The sequence below is a fragment of the Dama dama genome, chromosome 20 (genome assembly GCF_033118175.1).
Source record: "Dama dama isolate Ldn47 chromosome 20, ASM3311817v1, whole genome shotgun sequence".
NCBI lineage: Eukaryota > Metazoa > Chordata > Mammalia > Artiodactyla > Cervidae > Dama > Dama dama.
The window spans coordinates 29597178-29615951 of record NC_083700.1 but is presented as its reverse complement, the minus strand read 5'-3'; the positions used below and the strand labels follow the sequence as shown (position 1 = coordinate 29615951).

The window sequence follows — 18774 nt, the reverse complement described above, 5'->3', positions numbered from 1 at the left end:
GACTGTTTATCCTTTACCTACCTTTAGATAAGTGTGTTAGCTATAGATTTAAATGAAGTAAAAGATCTTTACAATTTAAGCAATTTTATTTCAAATTCTCCAAGAGACCCATGGTATTTTTTTGTGTTTATTCATTAAAAGATCTGTGAACAACATTTTATACAAATCTTACAAACATGTCCAGTATTCGTAATTCTTTACAAAAACAAAACAAAACAGACTTAAGGAAGCAGCTTCAGATGGGAGGGATAAAAATAAGACTCCCATTCCTGAAGTAAAGGGCTCCTCACAGAGGGATAAACACTCAATTCCCAGTTACTGATTGTTCCCTCAGGGTGGGAGTGTCAGAAGAGACCAAATGGGGAAATGTCTGGTAAAAGTCCCACTGGGGTAAGCTGCTTAATAAACTTTTTTTTTTTTTTTTAAAGACAAGGGCTCAGTTCTATTTTCTGGACCCACATCTGTAGGAATTGTATTATACAGCACCCATCTTACATGTTGTCTGCTTCAGATCCATCCACACACACCTGAATGGGTTGTAATGACAATACTGTACAAGTCAATAAGTTGTATCATAACACAACAATGTTTTAAGTTTGAATATTTTTTATGCAGTTAAAGCCATCAGCAGGAGTTGAAGAAAACAAACTGACACTTGCTATAACATTTATCAATTAAAATTACACCATGGCTGACAAATTTCTCTTTCAAATCACTGCTACTACTTTAGATATTAAAAGTTGGGGTGATTATGTGGTGTGTGCCCAGGAAATGTCCATATTCTGAGTCCAATTTAGAGAAAAAGCCCAACATTTCTAAAAGAACCAAGAAGAGAGTCTCAGCTGGACACCTGTAGCATGACGTCCTGTATCCTCAGAGCTGCAAGTTGGCTCTGGCGCACTTCAGCTTAAAAAACAAAACAAAACAAAAAAAACCTTTTCCAATAGCTATAATCCCACAGAGCCCAATTTTCTATCTGTAGGAATAACCAGCTTTGTGTTAAAAAATGAATAGTCCTGGCTTCAGTTTATTGAAACTCTGAATTCCACTTTCTTCATCAGTGAAATGAGAGATGCAAACAGTTGATTTAAAGACTAAATTAAAGATGACGTACACACACATACCATTCATGGCCCAAGAAGGACCCTGAAAAAGAAGGTAGTTTTCATGCCCTTGAGACAAAATTTTCCTATTAGCTATATATATTTTTTCTCTTGGGCCATGTCACACAGCACGTGGGATCTTAGCTCTCTGACCAGAGATGAAACTGTGTCCCCTGCAGCGGAAGTGTGGAGTCTTATGCACTGCACCACCAGGGAAGTCCCCCTATTAGCTATAATTTCCCAGTGTTTAATGTTGATACATGAGGGACAAGTTACCCAAGTGCCATACAATGTGGAAGGAATGTTGTAGGGTGTCTATTTTTATAAGATACTCAACAACAGTGTTAATAAATAGGACTTCCATGAGAGATTCCCCTAGCTTTAAACACTCCTCCCCCACCCCCGCCCCTAAAAAAAGAGATGAGTATATTCCTTAAACAGCCCATAGGTTTAAAGCTGCCATGGAATTTCAGTGATGAGAATTATGTGTGAAGGGCTTGTGTCGTCTACTTCTATCATGCCTCCCTAGTACCTTAAATGCAACACTTTTCTCGCTGTGCTCATCTTTGAGCTGTTTTTAAAAATGCAACACCATGTCCTTCTCTTGTATAAAAGATAAGTGCCTTCATCGGCTAAACTCAAAACACAAAGAATGAGCCAAGACTCAAAAGGCCACTTGAAAAAATCTGGAGGCAGACAATAAAGGAAGTATAGGTTCCAGACTACTCCCAACAATTCTCCAGTGATTCTACAGCAGCAACAGGAGAATCCTCCAAGAACCTGGCCCACTCTGTAACCTTTCAACATTCTGTAGAATACTTCAGGGCACCCTGATTCTTGGAAAAATAGTTTCTTTGGCACTTTCTGTTCTATTCAGGATGGAGGCAGTCAAGATTTCATTTCTTCTGCAGAAATTTCATTTTACTTCCTAAAGGAAAAAAAGAGTGAACTCTCATTAGTTCATTTTTATTTAGGATACATTATTTGATGCAAGGGATTAAACCTAGTCATTCAGAACAGCCCAGGAGTAAGCTGCCATCTCAAGTTATCAGTTGATGTGTTTAACCACCAAAAGACCCAAACCAAACATAAACACACAGAACCCCCAAATGTCTAATTCTAGACATAGAAGGAAACTCAGACATCATCTAATTCCGCCATTTTCAAATCTGACTGCAGGTTAAAATCGCTTTTCCTGTTCTCCAGAGATTTCCTGGAGCCTGGTGAGGGGTGGGAGTGGATTTTATTAATTGTTTCTTTGCTGCACCTTGCAGCCTTCAGTGTGGGATCTTAGTTTCCCAAGAAGGGAGTGAATCATGCCAACTGCAGTGGAAGCTCCAAGTCCTAACCATAGGACCTCCAGGGAATTCCCTGAAGTTTCATTTATGTTCTCCAGAGAGTATAATATTGTAGTCAGTTGAAAACCACTGATCTAATCTAACACTGTGGTATAAAGATGAAGTAACAGCCCTAGGCATAATTTGAAGTGTAAAATTAAGAGACTTGCAGGAAATCTTCTTTTGTTTCAGATGCCCACTGAACCAGGTATTTGGTTTTTTTTTTTTTTGCAAATAGCTCAGCTTTTTATTGAATGTGTTACTAAAGAGGTTTAGTCAAAAAGACCAAAGCCCATGTCATCATCAGACTCTTCAGATTCTTCTTTCTTTGCTTCTACTTTCTTCTCCTCAGCTGGGGCAGCAGCGGTGGCTGGAGCAGGACCTCCTGCTGGTGCAGCACCAGCTGCCGGGGCAGGTCCACCAGCCCCCACGTTGCAGATGAGGCTCCCGATGTTGACATTGGCCAAAGCCTTTGCAAACAAACCTGGCCAGAAAGGCTCAACATTTACACCGGCTGCTTTAATGAGGGCATTGATCTTATCCTCCGTGACCGTCACTTCATCGTCGTGCAGAATGAGGGCAGAGTAGATGCAAGCGAGCTCCGAGACGGAGGCCATGGTGCAGGCGAGTGCTAGGTGGGGGCTGCTGGGCGCGGTGCTAGTCGCCGGATGAAGTGAGGGCCTCACCCCAAAACGGCCTTAGCTTCCTCGGAAGAACCGAGCACCTTAGCGGCAGCGGAGGAAAGATGGTTTTTTTTTTTTTTTGAACCAGGTATTTTTAACCTGGAGTGCATGGATGGGCTTCAAGGGGGTCCATGAACACCCTAAAAGTATATGCAAAATGTGTTTATATGCTCTAAGGGTATTCTTCTGAGAAAAGGTGCAGTTTTTAATAAGATTCTCCATGGGCTATGGCCTAGAAAAGATGAATAACTATGATATGCAAAATTCTTATATCATGAGGAAGCTTCATCTGATGAAAACAGTCCCATGGAAAACTCTGATGGAGAATCCTAACCTCTGAGAGTCTTGCCATTCTCCAAACACTGTGGAAATAGGGTCATGATTTCTGGTCACTGTATGTGAGGTTATGTTGTTGATGTGATGGTAAAGCTTTTGTGATGAGGCATGCTTACACAAAAGTTTGTTATCTTGTTTGTTTTTAAACTATATTTATCTAATAATAATAGGAAAACACAGCAACTTACCAAGACTTCGCAAAATTCTATTCACTCCACTGGGCTCAGACTCAGGAATTGTTTCCAAATACTGCAGCGCCCGGACCTCAAACAAACCTACAAAGAAAACTCATGCTGTTCAAACTGTCATACACTCAAGACTGAAAATCAACTGAATAAAACTCTGTGCTCATTACCAGTGTACTTCCGGAGCTAAAACAATATCACAAAATAAAAATTTTCCCATAATAAACAACTGATCGTGAGTCCTTGTAGCCTTATGTTATTTTTTGTTTATATTATCTTCAAATCTTTCAAGTGCTCACTAAATACAGAGGGAGACCTTTATGATGAAACTGACCTTTCACCCCACTTTTCCGAAGCTCTCGGTCCTGGATGAATCCTGCAAACATCTGAGTTTCCATGAAGAGATCCAGGAAGTGGCGTACACTTCGGGAGGTGTGAGATTTACGAAATGGCTCCCTTTGGAATACACGCTCCCCACGCTCAGTGACAGTCATGCTCAAAGAATAATGTCCCACCAGCTCCACAAAAAACCTGACAAATGCTTCGGACACCAGAGAGTTGAGTGTCACATCTTCTGCAAAATGAAAGAAAAAAGAAAGGGGAAAAAAAAATCCCCTAAGTTTTGTGTTTATAGGGACACTGGCTCTGGTTATAAAAGTGACACCTAGGGAATCATAGATTAAAGGTCAGAGAATAAATGTAGGAATCCTCATTCTCAGCTTTCTTGCCCTCTTCATGACCTGAAAAATAGCAAATGGCTTATATCCTTACCTTCACTGTCTTCCCACACATACTGCAGTCTGCACATCTGTAATTTCCCTGGAACTGCTCTTTCAAAGACCACCAGTGAGAACCAGCTGAGTTTAATCTACTCTTCAGTTTTTATCCTGCACTTGTGCTGCCCTCATCCTCATTCCTTCTGTCTCCCACAATTTGATGCTCCTCCTGAGTCCTCTCCTGCCTTTATGACCAAATGTTTGTTTTACTCTTGACTGTTCTTCCTCTTCCTGGGATTGGTCTTTGGACCCCTTCTCTTCAGCATTCCTTTCCTTAGAGAGCTAAGTGGCATGGAGAGAGAGCTGACCTTCTTTGTCAGTAATTCTCAACTTCAGATCTCCAGTCCTGATATTTCACAAAAATTCACCTTCCACACTTTCAGGCTACATATTAGGTGAGCATCAACTGGCTGTCCCATTAGTATTTATATTCCTTTTGTCTAAAAGTCACCATCTAGGGAATTTCCTGGCAGTCTAGTGGTCAGGACTCTGTGCTCTCATTGCCCAGGGCACGGGTTTGATCCCTGGTCTGGGAACTAAGACACTACAAGCCGCATGGCTCAGCCAAAAAAAAAAAAAAAGTCACCATCTCAGGTCCTTTCAGGAAATTGGTAGACTGTGAATCACATAAATAAACAATGCATGTCAAAACCAAATTCATTGTATTTCTCCACCAAATCAGTTTCTCACTCAACTTTCTAATTTCATATTGTATCATGATTATTCCATAATAAATAATAATTTAATGAGTGGTTTTACAAATGTAGTAATAAATAGTGAGGCAGACAGATCATTTCCATTTTACAGCTGAGGAAAATCAAGCTCAAATCAAAGACATTCTCAGGTCACCTCACCCAGTACCAGAGAGAAGCTGCAGGACTCCCAAGTCGGGTGAATCTTAACCACTGTAATCTAGCACAATGTGTTGCCTTCCAGGTTCCAGGCTCAAACCCCAGGATCAGCTTAGACTCCTCCTTTTCCCTCTCATATCAAAATAGTATTGTTTTCCCCTCACAGTGTCTCTTGCTCTTTCCCATGGGCTGACTGGGAATCTGGGACTGAGGTTTAAGCAGGTTTCTACCATGAAACAGCTGTATAATAGTGGGCAACTTGTTTTACCTCTCACAGCCTCTCTCTCTGTAACTGCATAATGAGGTGGCTGATAGGCAGTTTCTAAGGTCTCTCCTAGCACTACATCTTTTTAAGTTTTTTATATTGGAGTACAGCCAATCAGCACTGTTGTGACAGTTTCAGTGCACAGCAAAGTGCCTCAGCCATACATACGTGTGTATCCATTCTCCCCCAAACCCCTCTCTTGACATTACATTTTTAATTTTTTTTAAGTTATTTATTTATTTGGCTGTGGTGGGTCTTAGTTGTGGCATGTGCGATGTAGTTCCCTGACCAGAGGCTGAACCCGGGCCCCGTCTATTGGGAGCGCAGAGTCTTAGCCTTGGGACTACCAGGGAAGTCCTTATGTTTTTATTCTAATCTAGATTTCCATTATATTTTGTTCAACAGACTTTCTTCTCATCTGTTTTTTTTTTCCTGCAACTGAGAATCCATCACTGCTTTTATGGTCAACACTTTTGCCCCACTCTCTCATCCCTTCCAGTTATTGTCCCATCCCTCCTCCAGTTTACAGCAAAAAATTTCTTGAAGATTTGGTTATACTTAGGGAGTCCTGTGGCTCAGCAGTAAAGAATCGCCTGCCAATGCAGGAGACTTGGGTTCAATCCCTCGGTTGGGACAATCTCCTGGAGAAGGAAATGGCAACCCACTCCAGTATTCTTGCCTGGAGAATCCCCACAGACAGAGGAGCCTGGCGGGCTACAGTCCATAGGGTCACAAAGAGTAGGACATGACTTAGCGACTAAACCACCCACTTTCTTACACCTAATTCCCCTTCTTTTAAAAATTATGCTTTTCAATACCTTATCTCCCATTCTTTGTTTCTCTTTTAATGTATATACATCATACATTCTTTTACATGCATGAATATTCCATAAGTCCAGCAGTGAAATGACCACACAAATGCGCACCATCAAGCTTAGAACAGAACACCACGTGAATCTCTGAAGTTCTCTGTGTGATGCCCTCTCAGTGGTGTTCTTCCCCTACTTTCCAATAGAGGGTGACCTCATTTGGAATTTTGGTATTTCATTTACTTTACATACTCTTACTACACACATGCAACCCCAACAACATATTGTTAGGTTCTGTATGTCTTTGGACATTATATAAAACATTATATTCTACGGAAACTTATTATTTTATTCAGTGTGTGTGTATGTTTAAACTAATCTTTTAAAAAAATTTTTTTTATTTTTGGCTGCACTGGGTTTTCGTTTCTGCACAGAGGCGTTCTCTAGTTGCGATGAGTGGGGGCTACTCTCTAGTTGAGGTGTGTGGGCTTCTCACTGCAATGGCTTCTCTTATTGCAGAGCGCGGGCTCTAGGGTGTGCAGTCTTCAGTAGTTGTGGCCCACAGGTTTAGTTGATCCACAGCTTGTGGAATCTTCTGGGACCAGGGATCGAACCGGTGTCCCTGCATTGGCAGGCAGACTCTTAACCACTGGGAAGTCCTCAGTGTGTGTTTTTAAGATTCATTTTTAATGCTATATTCTCTTGTCAGTGGACATTTAGGTTGTTTTTAGTTTTTGCTATCACATACAATACCACTACAAAAATTAGTGTACTTGTTTCCTTGTTATCATGTGCAAGAGCTCTCTTGTGTATATATTTAAAATGGAATTGTTGGGTTGTAGGATATATACACCTTTACCATTATTAGATGATACCAAATTGTTTTTCCAAAGGTATTGAACTAATTTAAACATTCTTATCAATACTTGATATTGTCAGACTTTTAAATTTTTATAAATAAGATAGATATAAAATGGTATCTCAGCGTGGTTTTAATTTACATTTTCCTGATTTTGATAAGGTTGTGTATCTTTTCATATATTTGTTGGCCTTTCATGTTTCCTCTTCTATGAAATGATTGTTCATATCTTTCCCCCATTTTTCTCTTGGGTTGATCATCTTTATACTTTTAACTTGGAGGAATTTTTAAAACTAAGGTCTAGATACTATTCCTTTGTTAGTTATATTTGTTGAAAATGTGTTCATTTAGTTTGTATCTTGTTTTTTATTCCTTTTCCATGGTGTCCCTTGATGAACAGAAAATTTTAAAATTTAACATAGTCAGGGACTTTCCTGGGTGGTCCAGTGGCTAAGACTCCATGCTCCCAATGCAGGGGGCCTGAGTTTGATCCCAGGTCCAGTAACTGGAACCCAACAGGCGGCTGCAACTAAAAAAGACCTCATATGCCACAAAAAAGTTCCATGTGCTACAACTAAAAAGAAAAAAAAAAAATCCCACCTGCTGCAGCTAAAGACCCAATGCAGCCAAATAAATAAATAGTTAATATTTTTTAAATTAGCAGAGTCAAATTAACCAATCTCATCCTTTACAGTCCGTGCTCTTTGTGCCACATTTCAGAAATCCATTATTGTCCCCAAACATAAAATATTCTCTATCATTTTCTAAACATTTTTAATGTTTTACTTGTAACATTTAAGTCTTTAATTTATCGGAATTAATTCTGTGTATAACGTGGAGTACAGATCCATCTCTGTTTCTTTTCATGTGGAACACCAGTTGCCCTAGAATTGTTTATTGAATGGATCATTCTTCTCCCACTGCTATTCAGTGCTGGTGCTGACAGACAAATCAAGTTTCCTTAGGCATGTGCATTCTCTATTCTTCCCATTTTTATTGCTCTATTTGCTTATTTCTGAACCCAAACCAAGTAATCTCAATTACTGTGATCTTATAGTTACTCTTGATGTTCTGTAGGGCAAGCTCGTCAATCTTGTTCTTTTTCAGGAGAGTCTTAGCTATTCTTGGCCTTTTGCACTTCCACTAAAATTTTACAAAAAGATGAAGGTCATTCTAGTTTTCTCTGGAACTTTCCTGTGTCTCACTTTCTTCCCACCATTTCATTGAATCTGCTGTTACCAAGGTCTCCAGAGCCCTTCCCATTGTAAAATCCACTGGTCAGTTCTCAGTTTTCATATTATTGGCCTCTTTGCAGCATTAAATATAACTGCTTACTCTTTCCTTCATGGAATACTTTCTTCACTCAGTTTCTGCAATCCGTACTCCTGTGTTCCCACCTACTTCACTAGCTGCTCCTTTTAGTCTCCTTTGCTGGATTCTTCTCTTCCCAACTGCCAAAAGTTGTAAATTCACGCACATCATTCCCAACCAGGGCTCAATCCTTAAATCGTTTAAATTTTCTACTCATACTCACTCTATTGGGTTATCTCATCTGGTTTCTCAGCTTTAAAATAGCAATGTAAGTCTCTAGTCTAAATCTTTCCTCTGAATCTCAAATTCTTGTATATAAATGCCTACTTGATATCTCCAGCTGAATGTCTGCCAGATATTAGATAGGTATCCAATAGGTAGCTCAAGGGGCTTCGCTGATAGCTTAGTTGGTAAAGAATCCACCTGCAATGCAGGAGACCCCGGTTTGATTCCTGGGTTGGGAAGATCCACTGGGGAAGGGATAGGCTACCCACTCCAGTATTCTTGGGCTTCCCTTGTGGCTCAGCTGGTAAAGAATCTGCCTGCAATGTGGTAGACCTGGGTTGGATCCCTGGGTTGGGAAGATCCCCTGGAGAAGGGAAAGGCTACCCAATCCAGTATTCCGGCCTGGAAAATTCCATGGACTGTATAGTCCATGGGGTCGCAAAGAATCAGACACAAATGGGCGACTTTCAGGTATCTCAAACTTAATGTTCAAAACTGAGCTTTTGGTTACTCCTCTAAACTTGCTCCTTCTCTAACAGCCTTTGAGTTCTCATCTGTAAAATGGGGATTAAATAATAACACCTGCTTCATACAGATATTATGAGGATCAAATAAGATGTATGCTAAGTGCTTAAAACAATGCCTGACATACAGTAAGCCACCCAATAAATATTATTCATCTTTTTATTCAACAAATACTTATTGAGTGCCTATTTAGTGAATGCTGTTCAAAGTATTGGAAATAGAAAACAAATAGACAGTCACTGTTCTCATAGAACTTACATTCTAGCACATCAGATGGTGATGAAGGCCATGGAGAAAATTAGGTCAGGAAGGAGGACAAGAAGTGCTAAGGGAATGGGAACAATTTTAAACAGTACAGTCAGGAAAAGCCTCACTAAGAAAGTGACATTTGAGCATGGACCTACAAGAACAAAGAGCAGGAGCCATGTGCCTAAGGGAATAGCATTCCATACATGGAACTGAGCAGTGCCAAAGTCCTGAAATAGAAGGGGACTTGGCACATCGAGGGTGAGCAAGGAAGCTGACTATCAGCTTATGAAGGCACAGGCAATCTTATACTATTTTTGTATATGCTTTGGCAGGATGCTGGGCATTTGGTTTTTACTGTCTTGACCTTAAACTCTCAGCCACTTGTCTCATACCTTGTGAAAAATTCTGCTCCTGAGCCAATATTTCATTTCGTTCTTCCAAAATCTGTATCAGGGCAGCTTGTAATTTAGGTGGTAGAATTTCATCTTCATCAGATACCTTAAGAGAAGAAAATTGAGATTTTCATGAGCTTTGAGAGAGAAAGTCTCAAACTTAGGGCCCTATTAAAGTCCCCCAAGTTCCACAGGTGGCTTTGTATGTATTTCGGCTAAAAAGAGTCTGTCTGAAGCTTCCTTCCCTACACTGAACAGAATCCATGATGTTTATGGTTAGTCGCTCAGTCGTGTCCGACTCTTTATGACCCTGTGGGCTGTAGCCTGCTAGGTTCCTCTGTCCATGGGATTCTCCAGGCAAGAGTACTACGGTAGGTAGCCATTCCCTTCTCCAGGGGATCTTTCTGACCCAGGGATTAAACCCTGGTCTCCTGCACTGCAGGCAGATTCTTTACCATCTGAGCCACCAGGGAACATCTTAATTAAATTTAAGAAAACAAATATGTCTTATAAGACTCTTTGGAAGTTTCTATACCAAATAGTTCTCATCTCCAAGTCTTATAATATATTACAAAGATCATTCCCAAATAAATGATGCTTCAAATGTGATGAGCTGACTGATTACAAAAAAAGAAAGTCTCGGGAAACATTCTTTTCACCCTGTGTTCAGTGCTCACAAACCTATATATAGGCTACATACAGAAGGTTGCTCTAAGGCTTTTCTAATTCTCCTCTTCACTATCCAGAATAAGTGACCATTTCTTTTTTGTCCCTACTGTACCTTGTGCAAATTTCAAATATATATCATTTCTAAAACTTTATGGCTATATCTACTCCCTCTCCCCCTTTAAACTGTAAGGCCTGAGGGATCAAGCTGAGTGTCTTACTCATCTTTAGTTTCTGACTGACTAGAAGTATATCCAGAAATAATTGGTGTTGAATGCTTGTTAAATTTAATTAAATTAGAGGCCTATACATCAACCCATAAGACTTGAAGGGAGGGTTACCTCTTTTGAGAATGACATTTAATCTGTTTCCTCCTTCCTTAAATTGAGACAGACAGCTATGAACCCAAGACAAATTTTTCAGGTCAATCTTGTATGATCGGCCACAGTGTCAAGTCAAGTGTGTGTGTAGGAACTATAGGTCTTGCCTGAGTCACCTTCTCTAAGTACTTTCACATATTTTCTGGCCAATTATCCCTAAACATTATGTAATCACCTCCTTTGTCACTCACCTCCTGTAAAAACTTGTCTGCACAGAGGTCAACTATCAGCACCTGTGGAACAAAGGAGCCAGACAAGTTACACCCGAGGCGTTCAGAGAGGATGCACCAGACATCGTTAGACCAGGAGTAACGCTCTGATTCTTTCATGCAATGGGAACAGTTTTAAATAAACTTAAAGGGCTTTTTGGTTTTGTTTTTAGTTGAAATATAACTGACTTAAATATTATAATAGTTTCCAGCATATAAAGTGATTGGATATTGTTATGCATTAACTTAAAGTTTTAGCCCATTTAAAAGCTAACTCATCAACACTAGTAAAAAATATTTCAGGTTAAAAAAAAAAATGATGGTGGCACACCTAGAGATTAAAAGAGACTAAAAAAACCACACCAACCAAATACAGTGCATAGACTTTATTTGGGACCTAATTCAAGCTGTTAAAAATTTATGAAATAATTAGAGATCTGAGTATTGAATTTTTCTGATATTAAGAAACTGTTATTAAATTTTTTAGGTATGATAATGGTATTGTGATTATGTTGAAATGATCTTAGGCTTAGAGATTTACATTATAATATTTAGAATTATGAAATAACATCAGGATATGCTTCAAAATATTATGGGAGAGAGGTAGTACAATTAGCCTAAACTTTATAAGTATTTAAGGAGGGTAATCAATTTTACTCTTTTTTCATTTTTACATATGTTTAAAATTTCCATAGTAACAAGTTAAAAAATAGGTTAATACCCAAATTAGAAATGTTTCTATACACTAACAATAAGGTATCTGAAAAATAAATTAAGAAAACAACTTCATTTTCAACTACATCAAAAAGAATAAAATACCTAGGAATAAATTTAAACAAGGAGGTAAAAGATGTCTATGCTGAAAACTATAAGATACTGGTAAGAGGAACTGAACAATACACAAATAAATGGAAAGATATTCTGTGCTCATGGAGTGGAAGAATCAATATTGTTAAAAAGTTTGTACTACCCAAAGCAATCTACAGAGTCAATGCAATCGCTAGCAAAATTCCAATGGCAATTTTCACAGAAATAGAACAATTCTAAAATTTCTGTGGAACCACAAAAGACTCCAAATAGCCAAAGCAATCTTATGAAAGAAGAATAAAGGTAGAGGCCATCATACTTTCTCACCTCAAACTATATTACAAAGCTGTAGGTATCAACAAAGTGTAGTACTAGTATAAAACAGACACATAGCTTCATGGAACAGAATACAGGGTTCAAAAATAAACCTCACAAATAGCTGATTAGCTTATGACAATGGAGCCAAGAATACACAACAGGGAAAGGACAATCTCTTCAATAAATGGTTACAGGAAAATTAGCGGCATGCCAAAAAATAAAATTGGATCCCTATCTTATACCATACATAAAATCAACTCAAAATGAATGAATGACTTAAACATAAGACCTGAAATCATGAAACTCGTAGAAAACATAGTGGGGTAGCATCTTTACATTAGTCTTGGCAATGATTTTTTGGATTTGACACCAAAAGCAAAGGTAACAAAAGCAAAAATAAGCAGGTGGGACTACATCAAACTAAAAAGCTTCTGCAGAGCAAAGGAAACCATCAGTAAAATAAAAAGAAAACCTACAGAATGGGAGAAAATACCTGAAAATCATATACTGGATAAGGGGTTAATATCCAAAACAGATAAAGAACTCATACAACTCAACAGCAAAAAAAGAAACCCCAAAGAATCCAATTTAAAAACAGGTGGAGGAAAAAAAAAAAATAAAAACAGGTGGAGGAAAAAAAAAAAAAACAAAAAATAGGCAGAGGAACTGAATAGACATTATTCCAAAGAAGGCAAGCAGATGACTAACAAACATAAGAAAAGGTACTCCACATCAAAGAAATGCAGACCAAAAAACCATAATGTGATATTATCACCTGTTAGAATGATTATTAATAAAAGACAAGAGATAACAGATACTGGCAAGGCTGTCCAATGATAAAAAACAACAACAACAACAAAAAAAAACAGATACTGACAAGAATGTAGAGAAAAGGAAACTATTGTGTACTCTTTATGGAAATGTAAATTGGTTCTGCCACTCTGGAAATATAAGGAGGTTCCTCAAAAAAATAAAAATAGAACCAGTGCATAATTTAACAATGCCACTTCTGGGCATGTATCCAAAGTCACTATTTTGAAGAATAGCTGCACCCCCATGTTCACTGCACCATTATTTACAACAGCCATAACAATGAAACAACCTAACTGTCCGTTAACAGATGACTAGATAAAGATGTGGTACATATATACAATGGAATATTATTCAGGTATAAAAAGAAGGAAATCCTGCCAGTGGTAACAATGTGGATGCTAAGTGAAATAAGTCAAGCAGAGAAAGACAAATCCCATATCATCTCACTTACATGTGGAATCTAAAACAACCGAATTCACAGATACAGAGAACAGATTGGTGGTTGCCAGAGATGGGTTGGAAGATAGATAAAATGGGTGTAGGGAACCAAAAGGCACGAATTTCCAGTTACAAGGTAAGTAAGTGCTGGATATGTAACATACAGCATGGTGACTACAGTTAACAATACTATATTGTATATTTGAAACTTGCTAAGAGACCATCTTAAAAGTTGTTATCACAAGAAAAAATTTTTTCTAACTATGTTAGGTGATGGATATTAACTAAACTTACTGTGGTAATCATTTTGAAATATATGCATGTGTACTAAGTCGTTTCAGTCATGTTTGACTATTTGTGACCCTACGGACTGTAGCCTGGCAGGCTTCTCTGTCCATGGGATTCTCCAGGCAAGAATACTGGAGTGGGTTGCCACTTCCTCCTCCAAGGGATCAGCCCGACCCAGGGATCAAACCCATGTCTCCTATGCCTGCTGCATTGGTAGGTGGGTTCTTTATCACTAGTGTCACCAAGGAAGCCCTCAAATAAATGCAGGTATCATATCATTATGTTGTACACTAAAACTAATACAGTGTTACATGTAAATCATTTCTCAATAAAATTGGAGGGGGGAGGTTAACCCATCAGTGTAATAGAGAAGAAGAGTTTTTTCAATAAGTGGTACTGGGATAGTAGGCTATCCATATTAAAAAAATGAAACAATCCCTACCTCCTTTCTTTTTTTTTTTTTAATTTGGTCACATGCGCAGCTTGCGAGATCTTAGTTCCCCAACCAGGGACTGAACCGACATCCTCAGCAGTGAAAGTGCTGAGTCCTAATCACGGACTGCCAGGAAATTCCCCCTACCTCCTATTATATACAAAAAAAAATAAAATAAAAAATCAATCCCCAGGCTTAAGAGCCAAAAATTAAAGGCATAATAATAAAGCTTCCAGGAGCTAACAGAGGAGGCTATTTCCATGAAGCTAATATTAAGAAAAACTTAAGCAGTTCACACACACACACAAAAACACGAACCATAGGAAAAAAAAAAAGATTGACAATTCTGGCCACATTAAAATTAAGAACATTTCCATATTTAAAAAAAAAATCTTTTTGGAGAACAAAAAGGCAAACCACAAAGGAGTTCACATTCAGAGTATGAAAAGGCCTCTTACAAATCAGTGAAAGTAAATAATTCAGTAGAAGGATAGCCTATGAATTTTACAAAAGATGACACTCAAATGGCTAATAAACATATAGAAAGATGCTCACTCTCAACCATAATCAAGGAATACTAATAAAATCAAAATAAAATACAACTATCTGATAAGCTAAATGATATGAAGTGATCACAACAAGGGCTGACAAGGATATGGAGCAACAGGAACTCTCATCCACTGCTGGAGGAAGTTTAACTTGGCACAACTACTTTGGAAAAGCTTGACTTTACTTACTAAAGTTGAAGATATGTTTGCTCTATGACCCAGCAATTCCATTTCCAAATATTTGCCCATAAAACTGCATGCACATATGTATCAAGGGTCATGAACAAGAATATTTATAGCAGCATTATTAATAATAACCCCAAACTAGAAACAACTCAAATGTCCATCAACTATAGAATGGATGAGAACATTGCAGTACATTCACACAATGGATTACTATACACAATCAGAATGATGAAACTACTGATAAACTCATCAACATGGGTGAATCTTAAAGATATAATGTTGCTTGAAAGAAGCCAGACTAAGAAAAAAAAGAAAAGAAAAATATTGCTGTATGAATCCATTTATGTCAAGCTTAAAACCAGGCAAAACTGAACTATATTGTCTAGGGATAGATGCCTAGGATGTTAAGTTATAAAGAAAAACAAGAAAATGAGCATCAAAAAAATCAAGATAATAGTTACCTTTTGCAAGGAGTGGGGAAGAGAACAGTGATTAGAGGAAAGCATGATGGGGGACTTCCCTGGCAGTCCAGGGGTTAAGATGCTGAGCTCCCAGTGCAGGGGCAGAGGTTTGATCCCTGGTCAGGGAACTAAGATCCCACATGCCACACAGTGTGGCCAAACAATAAGTAAGAATAATTTTTAAAAATTTAAGAAAAACACCAATACAGTATACTAACGTATATATATGGAGTTTAGAAAGATGGTAACGATAACCCTATATGCGAGACAGCAAAAGAGACACAGATGTAAAGAACAGTCTTTTAGACTCCATGGGAGAGGGCGAGGGTGGGATGATTTGAGAGAATGGCACTGAAACATGTGTATTATCGCATGTGAAACGGATCACCAGTCCAGGTTTGATGCATGAGACAGCGTGCTCGGCCCTGGTGCACTGGGATGACCCTGAGGGATGGGATGGGGAGGGAGGTGGGAGGGGGGTTCAGGATGGGGGACACATGTAAATCCATGGCCGATTCATGTCAATGTATGGCAAAAACCACTACAATACTGTAAAGTAATTAGCCTCCAATTAAAATAAATAAATTTATATTAAAAAAAATTTTTAAAGCAAGAAAAAGAAGGCATGGTGAGGGCTTTGTTTCCATGGCTGTAATGTCTCTATTCTATCCCAGTGTTGGTTACCATTAGCACTCACTTTGTGATAATTAACTGAGCTGTACATTTTGTTTTGGGAACTTATCTATATGTGTGTTATATTTGAAAGAATTTAAAAATTAACCCAGAGTAGTGTTTTGTATGATTTTTTTTAAAAAAAAAGACCTACTCTTCAGAATAACACAAGAATTAGCCCATGGTTCAGTGCTGTAAATAAGATATAATTTCAGATTCATATGTACTATAGTATTTTTCTCATTTTAATAAGCATAAAAATATGATAACATAACAATAATAAGTACATGTTATTATTAATTAATGACATATCCATCACTGTTAAAAATCCCTTGTTTTCATTTGCCAGTGCGCCAATCTTTTTCACAGGTACTAAATCTCCCATATTACCTCTTCAATGGGTAGGTCCTGGAGCTGTGGTAAGGAGCAAGACAGGATTCCAATAAGGAACGGAGTAGGTGAACACACGATGTCAATCATAGATGCTGGCAGGACCGGGATGTAGGTATGCTGCCAGGTGAACGGGTACAGCGTGGCAACCACGGCATGACCACACTGCGACAGGGTGCTAGCCAGAGGAGAGAGCAAACAGCGACACACGGTGGGCACGTCAGGTGTGAGCACAGGACGACAGACCGACGCCAGGATCGCAGGTTAACAATGCTGTGGGTGCTCATTAACAGCCTATTTAATTTTTAACTTAATTTTCTGAGAATCGTTAATCTCAATCCAGTTGTTTCCCACAATTTATATTGCTAAAAACTAGTGTATACTCAGAGAAGCAATACCAATTTTTAACAAGTTTCAACAGAACACATTTGGAAGGTAAATTAATTGCAGCCCTCAAAAGAAACTGGTATAGCTGAACGCAAATAGCTTTTGGATTATCCATGTCGCTACAGCATTAAGTAATTGAGATCCTACCTAAACGTTTTTTTTAATATGGCCAAATTCTAAAACACTAAGAACAAGTAAAACCCCAGTCTGAAGTGACATATCTTACTTATTTCTCACCTTAGGCTGTTGGCAACAAAGATTACCCTCCGCTCCAAAAGGAGAGAGGCACAGACTCGAATGAGATGGCACACACTGAGGCACTTAAAGAGACACTCAAAATCAACATGTTCCAGTCGCGAGTCCAGTGGCCGGCACAGTTCAATAGACTGAAATGCAAACATTTCAATCAGGGGAGCTGAGGTGGGGAAAGATCCCTAGTGACAATACTAATGGACCCTGCCACTCTTTTACAGATTAAATTCAAGAGAGAGGGGCTGCTGCAGAGTTTGTGAAGCAGCCTACACTGATCTCAAGACTTAATACTTTAGTTTCATGCGATAAATTTCTGATGAAATCTTTCATCCCACCGGACAACATTTATCATATTGAAATTGACCTCATGCAGGTCAATTTATGAGTGGTTCGGTCTATGAATGGTACAGAAACCTCTGGTTCTTGCGTCTAGGATCAACAACCTCACAGATGAACTGGATGTTTCTCTAGTACTTCTGTGACTGAAACACACTCTGTGCAATTTATGAAAAGGAGAAAGGTTTCTATCACGTAAGGTCCACTAGCATAAGGACTGCTTTTTGGCAGCTAGTGAGTCTCCTCAAAATTAACTAACTTACCCCATCTCCAGCCCCAGGGAGGTAGCTCTTCACTGTGATGGTGCGTCCAGGAGCTGGGAAAGGAGCTTCCATGACACTTCGCATGAAGGGGTAAACCAAAGCTGGAGACATTTCTCTTCTTTTCTCTACTTCGTCCAGAATCTACATACACAAAACATATCTTTTTTTTTTTTAAATTAAGGACTCAGTTCAAAAACAGAAAAGAATTCTATTAAAGGAACTGAAAAACTGGGTACACAAACTTGAAAATAATACAATCACTAATTTTAAGACAGATAAGCTTCTGCCACACTTAATGAAAGTTCATTAAAGGCCTCCTTTCTCTTGGAGGTATCTTTAAATTTCTAAGAAAAGTTATTAAAATAAATCACTTTAATTTTAGAAAGCAGCCCCTTTTTATATCACCAAGGAAGGGGCAAAGAAGGTAACACAATAATATCCTGCAGTTCGGTGTCTGGGAAAGACATGAGACAAGATAAACTTCAGGCAAAGTTCCGCTTTAAGCAGCAAGGTTTAGCAAACCAAAATGAGAATTATAGGGCAACATCATGTGGTTTAAGCCTTCAAACCTGTAGTTGGAATCTACTAATGGAAAACCCTTTCTAAAGTAGAATGTTAAAAGTCTATGCAACTTAACACTGCCTAGTGAAGTCATCAGAAACAAAGACATACTCAGAGCTCAGAAGGGACACCACCTTTCAGAGCACCCATTCTCCACTCACCTTTGAAAAAAGGTTGAAGCAGCCTAGGCGACTGACCATGCAGTATACCTCAGGGAGTCGCTTTCCTTTGCCTTCTGGCTAAACAACAACAATAACAACAAAGCAAAAATTAAGTAACACAAGTCTTTACTAATTTGGACTATTAGTACCTCTTAATACTCCTTAGTATAGAGTAGGAACCAAAGGTCTCATTCTCAATGAACACTGAAAGATGGAAAAATGCTAAAAAAAAAAAAATGGTATGATTTATTCCAGCTTAATGAAGGCATCTAAGCAAGAAGAAAGTAAATCAGAGCTCC

The 18774-nt window shown here is 38.6% G+C and overlaps 2 protein-coding genes across 3 annotated transcripts in view; both read right to left on the bottom strand.

The window, feature by feature from the left end:
- Positions 1-67: 67 nt before the first annotated feature.
- Positions 68-18774, bottom strand: part of DENND2C (DENN domain containing 2C) — an 87820-nt gene continuing 69113 nt past the window's right edge. The window contains exons 11-19 of one of the 2 annotated variants that reach the window (XM_061121084.1): positions 18476-18553; positions 17754-17894; positions 17140-17288; positions 16516-16693; positions 11144-11185; positions 9907-10012; positions 3979-4218; positions 3648-3734; positions 68-2031 (exon numbers count right to left, since the gene is read on the bottom strand). In XM_061121084.1, the coding sequence (XP_060977067.1) occupies positions 2000-2031; positions 3648-3734; positions 3979-4218; positions 9907-10012; positions 11144-11185; positions 16516-16693; positions 17140-17288; positions 17754-17894; positions 18476-18553 (1053 nt within the window). In that variant the 3' untranslated portion in view covers positions 68-1999. The remainder of the gene's footprint in view (positions 2032-3647; positions 3735-3978; positions 4219-9906; positions 10013-11143; positions 11186-16515; positions 16694-17139; positions 17289-17753; positions 17895-18475; positions 18554-18774) is intronic. The other variant, XM_061121085.1, reaches the window with a different exon arrangement.
- On the bottom strand, positions 2675-3181 carry LOC133040188 (large ribosomal subunit protein P1). Its single transcript, XM_061119942.1, has one exon. The coding sequence runs from the start codon at positions 3055-3057 to the stop codon at positions 2713-2715; it is 345 nt and encodes a 114-aa protein (XP_060975925.1). The 5' UTR covers positions 3058-3181; the 3' UTR covers positions 2675-2712.